Raw genomic sequence first — 9,553 nt, forward strand, 5'->3', positions numbered from 1 at the left:
TATGCAATAGCATTGCATTTGAAGAAGTGTAATACTAAAAAAAAACATAATCCAAATCCGCGTCTTGAGAGTGTCGTCGTAGCATGAAGAGTCTTCAAAACCTGTCGAGTCGCCAAAGGGGATAATGAAGAGATGGCACATCAGAGGAAGACACCGCATCGATAGAAGATACAAGAGAAGATGGGTTGTCAAAAGAAGATGGCACATCAAGAGAAGAAGCATTGCTTAAAGAATCATGGCCCATGAAAACCGACGGCAAAAGAAGCTCAACGGCAAGAGAATGGGCTTAGATCCACAATGCAAAGAGAGGCCACATAAATCCTATACAGAGGACAATGACCAGAAAAAGGCTGATGGACATAGGTTTGGTGGACTCGCATGACATGAGAAAACACAAAATATCAACGGATTTGGTGGACGCAGCGGAAATTATAGAAAACTAGGAAGCTAGAAAGCACACATGAAGAAGCAAAAGGCATCGTGTATGCAGAAGACATTGGAAAAATAATCAAGATCGAAACGGAGTAGATGCTAGCACCCAGCCATGTACGTGGCTGAAAGGCAGCAAGAAGAGCTCCACAGCAGCGCAGAGCAGCGCCTAGAGCAGAAAAGGGCAGCAGTACAGCAGGACGTGTGAGAGTAGCTAGCATGAGTCGCACTGAGTTAAGATCGAGACAAGGCAGACAGAGAAACGGCAGCACACCCGATCTAGAGACGTGACCATCGGTGGCTCTGCCCGATCTGGACGGAAGGCCACCAGGCGGCCCGAATCAGATGGATGCAAAGTGTACAGCGACGGGATCCAACAGGCGGGTGCATCGATCCGGATGGGAGACCTGCTGCAGGGCACGTCGATCTGGGAGGGCAGGAGCGGCCGTCGATGAAGAACACGGACGTCCGTCGAGGGTCCAAATCCAGGAGTTGGTCCATGGCTGCCCAGCAGTGAACGTGTAGAGGCCCAACGGCGCATCAATCCAGTAGGCTTGCTGGGCGACATGGAGCGGCCTGGGCGTCGATCTTGATGGCGATCGGGTGAGGCGGCAGTCAGCGCACGTCTTGGAGGGAGCAACAACGGGCATGTTCTTTCCGGACTCGATCAATCTAGTATCGATAGCAGCGGCGGCATGAGATCGATCCAGGGGATCGATCGAAGATAGATTATGGGAGAAAAAAAATCGATCATGAGGCGAGTTGCGGCGCCGGAGGGGGCCTATGATGGATAAGTCTGTGTACTAGGGTCACTGTGGGGCTGCAGCACATGGTCCTTGTGGCAGTTAGGATAGAGTTCCTGACCATCAAGGACTGTCAGTTAGGATAGCATCTTAGACTGGCATCTCAGCAGCATCTCAGCATATGCTTGGCTGGCTAGCAGCCTATAAGTATGTAACCCCAACCCCTCAGGTTGGCATGGCATTGTGTGAGAAATAAACCAACGAAAATTGTCCCAACTCTCCTAGTGTCATCCACAACTATCAATGCTCAGGTTCAAAGGTCTAACAAGTGGTATCAGAGCCTCGTTATCTTGTACCCTGAGCATTTCCTGCGAGCAGCCCAAGTCGGTAGCAGCAGCTGCTCCGTCTGCCTCTGGCTACTTTCCTCCCTCCGGACTGTCGAGCAGCAGTTCGTCTTCAACAGCCTCCTCTTCACGCAACAGCCCCCTGCAGCGAGCCATGTCTGCAAGTCGCTCTCAGCACACGGCTACCTCGAGCATGCGGCGCCGGCAGGAGGCCGAGCGCGCCGTGGCAGAGGAGCGTGAGCGAGCAGCTGTAGCAGCAGCTGCTGCGGCAGCAAGGGTGTCAAGGCTGGCTGCAGCGGAGCTGGCAGCAGCCAAAGCGGAGGTAGAAGCAGCCAGGGCGGAGTTAGAAGCAGCCAGGGCGGAGTTAGAAGCAGCAGCAGACGCAGCACGTGAGGCTACGGCGGATGCCAAAGCACTCCGCGGCGGCTCCGACAGCTCCAGCAGCTCCGCGCCTGCGGACGACGGCGCTGACGCAGACCGCGCCAAAGTGGCGCAAGAGCGGACGGCGCAGTGGGCAGCCGAGCACGCCGGCGCTCCAGGTGGAGGTGCGCACCGTGACGGCGGCTGCAACGACCAGGACCGCGGCCTCTACGAGGTCCGGACTGTGGTCAGGGATGTTGGTCCCAGTGCTGGGTGGCCTACCCTCACTAAAACCAACTACGTCGAGTGGGCCGGGATCATGAAGGTCAGGCTCCAGGTGCGGCGCATGTGGGAGGCAGTCCAGGACAGCAACGTCGACCACCAAGAGGACCGACGGGCGCTGGACGCCCTCATCGCCGCAGTCCCGCCCGAGATGCAGTTCTCGCTTTCCAGCAAGCGGACTGCCAAGGAAGCTTGGGACGCCATCGCCGCGGCACGCATCGGCAGCGACCGTTCTCGCAAGTCCACTCTGCAGGCACTTCGTAAGGAGTGGGAGAGCCTGGCTTTCAAGCCAGGTGAGGACGTTGATGACTTTGCTCTCCGTCTCAACACTCTGCTGCAGAAGTTGGTAAAGTTTGGTGATGCCACCTACACCGAGGAGAGAGCTGTCGAGAAGCTCTTTCGGTGCATCCCCGAGAAGTACAAGCAGATGGCTCGGTCGATCGAGTCCTTGCTGGACCTCTCCACGGTGACAATCGAGGAGGCGATAGGTCGCCTCAAGGTCATCGACACCGACGAGCCACAACCTTCCTCGGGGCCCATCACCACCGGCGGGAAGCTGCTCCTAACTCGGGAGCCGTGGGATGCCAGCCTTGGTGACAGGAAGAAGGGGGAGCCTTCTTCCACAACGGGCGGCCGCAAGCGTGGCAAGCAGCGTAAGACGCGAAGAGGCCCCCCGGGCAGGGCACAAGGACGTGCCGAAGGGGACGCCCGCGGAGGCGCCAAGGACGGCGCTGCTGGCAAGCCCAAGCCGGCACAAGACAACAGCTGCCACAACTATGGCCGGTTTGGCCATTGGGCCAATGAGTGTCGGCAACCACGACAAGGCCAGGCCCACGTCGCACAGGCGAAGGAGGAGGAGACGGCTCTATTCATGGCACATGCAAGCATTGAGCTATCTTCAGCGACACCAGTCGCAAAAGCTCTCATCCACCTCGACGAGCCAAAGGCGCACGCTCTTCTCGGCGATGCCTCCGGGAAGGACAAGACTACGAGGTGGTGCCTCGACACCGGCGCCACCCACCACATGACCGGTCAAAGGGAATTCTTCGCCAAGCTCGATTCCGATGCGCGAGGCTCCGTCAAGTTTGGGGATGCCTCCGCTGTGGAAATTAAGGGCGTCGGCTCCGTCATCTTCACCACCAAGACGGGAGAGCACCGGCTGCTCACCGGTGTCTACTACATCCCCGCGCTAAGGAACTCCATCATCAGCTTGGGACAGCTGGATGAGAACGGCTCACGCGTGCTGATTGAGCATGGGGTCCTACGCATCTGGGATCGCCAGGGTCGCCTTCTCGCCAAGGTACCCAGAGGTGGAAATCGACTCTACGTCCTTGATGTGCAGGTGGCACAACCGGTCTGTCTCGCTGTCCGTCGGGACGACGAGGCGTGGCAATGGCATGAGCGCTTTGGGCATCTTCACTTTGAGGCCCTGAAGCGTCTAAGTGCCAAGGAGATGGTACGAGGCCTGCCATGCCTCGACCATGTGGAGCAGTTCTGCGACATCTGCGTACTGACAAAGCAGAGACGACTCCCCTTTCCCCAACAGGCGAGTTTTCGGGCTAAGGAGAAGCTGGAGCTCGTGCACGGAGACTTGTGCGGCCCGGTGACGCCAGCCACACCAGGAGGTCGACGCTACTTCCTGCTGCTCGTCGACGATCTCTCTCGCTACATGTGGGCGATGATTCTCGGCAGCAAGGGAGAAGCGGCGAACGCCGTCAGGCGCGCGCAGGCTGGTGTGGAGGCGGAGAGCGGCCGCAAATTGCGCGTGTTGCGCACTGACAACGGCGGCGAATTCACGGCAGCTGAATTCGCGTCGTACTGCGCCGATGAGGGCATCCAGCGCCACTACTCCGCGTCGTACAGCCCGCAGCAAAACGGAGTCGTCGAGCGGCGCAACCAGACGGTTGTGGGGATGGCTCGGGCTCTCCTCAAGCAGCGAGGGATGCCGGCTGTTTTCTGGGGAGAGGCGGTGCTGACGGCCGTCTACATCCTCAACCACTCGCCTACTAAGGCACTCGACGGCAGGACACCGTATGAGGCCTGGCATGGGCGGAAGCCGGCGGTCTCCCATTTGCGGGTCTTTGGCTGTCTTGCGTTCGCTAAGGAGCTTGGCCAGATTGGCAAGCTCGACGACAGGAGCACTCCGGGAGTCTTCATCGGCTACGCGGAGGGCTCAAAGGCCTACCGCATCCTCGACCCAAAGACACAGCGTGTGCGCACGGCGCGAGACGTCGTGTTCAACGAAGGGCGAGGGTGGCAATGGGACAAGGCGGTGGACGACGGCGCGACGCCGACGTATGACGACTTCATTGTCGAGTGCCCTCACTTCAAGGAAGCCGGGGGAGCAAGCAGCTCCTCTCCGCCGGGCACGTCTACCCCGGCCCCCAAAACTACATCGACTCCGGTGCCCGCTACGCCGACGGCACCACAACTGGCGACGCCGCATACTCCAGCCCCGGCGGTCACCACTCCGGGTTCGTCTTCATCAGCACCAGCTCACGCAGAGCACAACCCGATGAAGTTCGCTTCCCCGCTCACTCACGACGAGGAGCGGGTCGACGCATGGTATAGAGGTGAACAGCTGCGGTATCGCACGATGGATGATCTACTCGGCAACCAGCCGGTGCCGGGACTGATGCCATGTGACCTGGAGGCGCAGCTACAACTCGCGTGTGAGGACGGCGAACCACGGTCCTTTGCAGAGGCCGAGAGAGATGCGGCATGGCGCGCCGCGATGCAGGTGGAGATGGATGCGGTCGAGCAAAACCACACCTGGGAGCTCGCTGACCTCCCTCGTGGTCACCACGCAATCACCCTTAAGTGGGTGTTCAAGCTGACGAGGGATGGAGCTGGCGCCATCATCAAGCACAAGGCTCACCTGGTGGCCCGAGGCTTCTTGCAGCAGGAAGGAGTCGACTTCGACGACGCCTTCGCTCCAGTGGCACGGATGGAGTCCGTGCGACTTCTCCTTGCGCTAGCTGCCCAGGAGGGCTGGCATGTCCATCACATGGATGTCAAGTCGGCATTCCTCAACGGTGACTTGAAGGAGGAAGTCTACGTGCATCAGCCACCGGGTTTTGCGATTCCCGGCCAGGAGGGCAAGGTACTCCGCATGCGCAAGGCCCTCTATGGCCTACGGCAGGCACCTAGGGCGTGGAACGCCAAGCTGGACTCCACGCTAAAGAAGATGGGCTTCGAGCAAAGCCCGCATGAGGCCGCTGTCTACCGACGGGGCAGTGGAGGAAATGCCCTGCTGGTGGGCGTCTATGTTGACGACTTGGTGATCACCGGCACCAAAGATGCAGAGGTGGTGGCATTCAAGGAAGACATGAAGGCCACCTTCCAGATGAGTGATCTGGGGCTCCTCTCCTTCTATCTAGGGATTGAGGTGCACCAGGATCACTCCAGGATCGCGCTTCGACAGTCCGCCTACGCCAAGCGCATTGTTGAGCTAGCTGGGCTCACCGGCTGCCATCCAGCTCTCACTCCGATGGAGGAGAGGCTGAAACTGAGCCGCGACAGCACGACGGAGGAAGTGGATGCTACGCAGTACCGACGCCTTGTGGGGAGCCTTCGCTACCTCACCCACACACGGCCGGACCTAGCATTCTCCGTCGGCTATGTCAGTCGGTTCATGGAGCGACCGACGTCGGAACACCAGCAGGCAGTGAAGAGGATCATCCGCTACATAGCAGGGACCCTCGACCACGGCCTCCACTACCCTAGGTGTCCGGGGGCAGCACACTTCGTCGGGTACAGCGACAGCGACCACGCCAGCGACATCGACACCAGCAAGAGCACGAGCGGGATCCTCCTCTTCCTCGGCAAGTGTCTCGTGAGCTGGCAATCAGTCAAGCAGCAGGTGGTGGCCTCTAGCTGTGAGGCTGAGTACATAGCGGCCTCCACCGCCTGCACTCAGGCGCTTTGGCTCGCTCGACTGCTTGGTGATCTTCTCGTTCAAGACACCAGAACGGTGCAGCTCCTGGTGGACAGCAAGTCCGCGCTGGCCTTGGCAAAGAACCCCGTGTTCCACGAACGGAGCAAGCACATCCGGCTGAGGTATCACTTCATCCGCAGTTGTGTGGAAGAAGGGAGCATCGAGGCGAGCTACATCAACACCAAGGATCAGCTCGCAGACCTGCTCACCAAGCCTCTTGGGAGGGTCAAGTTCCTCGAGCTTTGCTCCAGGATCGGGATGATTCAACACTCCCACAAGACGACGTACAAGACTTAGGAGGAGAATGATGGATAAGTCTGTGTACTAGGGTCATTGTGGGGCTGCAGCACATGGTCCTTGTGGCAGTTAGGATAGAGTTCTTGACCATCAAGGACTGTCAGTTAGGATAGCATCTTAGACTGGCATCTCAGCAGCATCTCAGCATATGCTTGGCTGGCTAGCAGCCTATAAGTATGTAACCCCAACCCCTCAGGTTGGCATGGCATTGTGTGAGAAATAAACCAACGAAAATTGTCCCAACTCTCCTAGTGTCATCCACAACTATCAATGCTCAGGTTCAAAGGTCTAACAACCTAAACCTAGGCTCTAATACCATGTTAGGAAAGCAACTTATCTTTATTGAAGGCCCAAGGGGCATATATATATTACACATAACTTGAGGTGTAAGGAAACTAAACATAGACTAATAAGGACTCCTAGACCAATACTAATACTCCTTAACAGCAGGAAGGTCAACTTGATGAAAACGGAATAGTTTGACCTCCCAAGAGAAGACAGAGAATAAACAGTTTCTTGTTCAAATGAATGAATGACCAACTCTTTTCACAGTAAAATTTATCACAGCATGAGATTGCAACTAAGCAATTTGATCACACCATGTGCAGAACCTTACCAAAACAAAATCCTGGTCCAAATCCACTTTATTAAAGTTCAAGAGAACAACATTATCAAGCAAGCAAGTTTTTCGTATAACAATATGTTGCAGGAAGCAAAAATTGTAATTTGACATGTAAGTTGGCATTTGCAAGAAAGTGTGTGATGATATACCCCTGAAACACTAATCAGGTCGCTGGAAGAAATAGAAGATCCAAATAAGCGAGCTGCACTCTGCAACCACAAAAAGTAACATGAATGGACATACTTAAACCATAGCATAATGCAAAGTGCTAACTGAGAAAACCATCAGACCTGAAGATAAGTTATAGCACGACGAAGATCTCCTTGAGAGATGGCACTTAATGTGGATAGCGCCTAACATGGAAAATACAGAAGCCACTCAATATGTCAAGATAAGCCAACAATTGATTAAAGGATCTGTGGCAAAACTTGGGCTGGGAATATGTTTGATGTGGGCATATATTTTGAAGTGAAAACAGTAAGGTTACCTGAGCATCCAGAGTGAGCCCTTCTTCATTGCATATATGCAAAATGCGGTTGCTCATCACATCTTCTGAAAGAGGCTTGAACCTAAACTTTGCACATCTTGATGCAAGTGGCTCTATTATCCTGCATTGCACAATGATCATGGGTTCATAAATTCAATAAATAATGTACCACAGGAAAAATAATATGAACAGATTGATGAATACCTGCTGATATAATTGCATATAAAAAAGAATCTTGTCACTTTGGAGTAAGTCTCCATAGTACGCCTCAATGCATTCTGCAAATAAATCATGGTATCATCAACTCACACATACTTTATAAAGTACTGCAACAATGATGATATATGAGTGCTACATATGGTAATGTACCTGGGCATCTTCTGTCATCGAATCTGCTTCGTCTAGTATAATAATCTTGTATGGTGGGCAGGGATAACCACTGAAGGCCATAGCAAAACAGAAATAGACAGTGATCAATAATGTAACTATCAAACGAAAATCAGAAAATCTGAAGGTTCCTAATCGTGCTGAGCTTACCCTTTCCGTGCAGAACCAACAGCCACAGCAGCAAAATCCTTGATCTTTGTCCTCACCACATTAATTCCCCGTTCATCACTGGCATTAAGCTCCAAAACTCTTGACTTGTAGAGCTCTGGACTGAGTTATCCAAAGAGGACCAGAAAACTAAACTGAGTTTCCAATCATACTGGCAGTAATCTCATATAGTTTTTACTACCAGAGATGCTGGAACCAATTAATTATCACAATCAAAGGATAAGACCTTTAGGGAAGCATCTATAAAGCTTAAACTACCGAAGGTTCTCATTTCTTGAATTAGAATTGAATATGCATCATTCAACTCATTAACCCAATGATGAAGCATCTATAAAGCTTAAACTGCCGAAGGTTCTCATTTCTTGAATTAGAATTGAATATGCATCATTCAACTCATTAACCCAATGATGAAGCATTAACATGTTTGCATATTCTAATGAGTATTGCCATACCTATGGCACAAAGATATCCTCACTGTCCAATAATAAAGCAGGCATTCTACTTGTTACATGGCCCAGTGAGTATTAGTGCATCACATAATCAGTAAACCATACCCTCGAAACAATTGTTGTTGTTTTCAAACATACACCCAATTCTTAAGATTGTACTGATTAGACAATCCAGCATCTGCCAAATGAAAAAAACTAACATCGTGACGGTCCATTCTTATCAAAAGCTCCAACTTTCTAGAAAGAAATGTAATCCCATTACTACACACTGTTTGCGCACAACAATGAACAGAGTTAGCACGCCATTCTGATGAATGGATCTCCATAGAACTCTACAGCAAACTATATACAGAAGTAGCTCAACATCTATTGACTCAGAACATTGCACAATGCACCATGCGCATCAAATGCTCCCATTACATTGACTACTGTTACACCATCGCTGACCATTGACAAGCATGACACCTAGGGGTGTAAATGGCAAATAAATGGCGTCCACAAGTCCCGTTTAGTTAGTTTTAGCTAGCCACATAGTTAATTTTCCTCGGAAAAAAGCTTTATTGAACTGTTAGACCATACATGGGCTTAAACGGGACCCGGTTTACATCCCTACCTTCTAAGTTGATGATTACTGCTAATACTGACCCAAGCAGAGACAAATACAGAAAACCAAGAAAAATGGCCAGCAAGGGAGTACCCGTAGAGCTGATAGGCAATGGCGAGCGCAGTGGTGGTCTTCCCCGTGCCAGGCGGACCGTAGAACAGCATGTGCGGCAACTGCAAGGGACCAAACATCAAATAAGACACCTCCCAAGGGGCTCAATGAACAGATTAGAAGACAAAAACATCGTCACGACTCAGATGGAGAGCTAGGGTTAGAGAGAGCGCGCGCGCGAACGTACGTCGGCGGTCTCGAGGGTGTTGGTGAGCACACGGACCACCTCCTCCTGGTGCGCGACGTCCTTCACCTGCCTCGGCCGGCTGCGACGTCAGGAACAGGCGCAATTAGAGCAAAACCACGAGGGCTTCTTCGCAAACTGCGCGAGAA

The 9,553-nt window shown here is 53.2% G+C and overlaps 1 protein-coding gene across 1 annotated transcript in view; it reads right to left on the reverse strand.

The window, feature by feature from the left end:
* The window catches only part of LOC119300767 (replication factor C subunit 2), an 11,710-nt gene that overhangs the window by 1,528 nt on the left and 629 nt on the right, over positions 1-9,553 (reverse strand). The window contains exons 2-9 of the mRNA XM_037577659.1: positions 9,408-9,486; positions 9,203-9,282; positions 8,039-8,158; positions 7,871-7,940; positions 7,706-7,779; positions 7,502-7,622; positions 7,305-7,367; positions 7,164-7,223 (exon numbers count right to left, since the gene is read on the reverse strand). Of these exons, the coding sequence (XP_037433556.1) occupies positions 7,164-7,223; positions 7,305-7,367; positions 7,502-7,622; positions 7,706-7,779; positions 7,871-7,940; positions 8,039-8,158; positions 9,203-9,282; positions 9,408-9,486 (667 nt within the window). The remainder of the gene's footprint in view (positions 1-7,163; positions 7,224-7,304; positions 7,368-7,501; positions 7,623-7,705; positions 7,780-7,870; positions 7,941-8,038; positions 8,159-9,202; positions 9,283-9,407; positions 9,487-9,553) is intronic.

Source organism: Triticum dicoccoides, chromosome 5A (assembly GCF_002162155.2).
Source record: "Triticum dicoccoides isolate Atlit2015 ecotype Zavitan chromosome 5A, WEW_v2.0, whole genome shotgun sequence".
Taxonomy (NCBI): Eukaryota; Viridiplantae; Streptophyta; class Magnoliopsida; order Poales; family Poaceae; genus Triticum; species Triticum dicoccoides.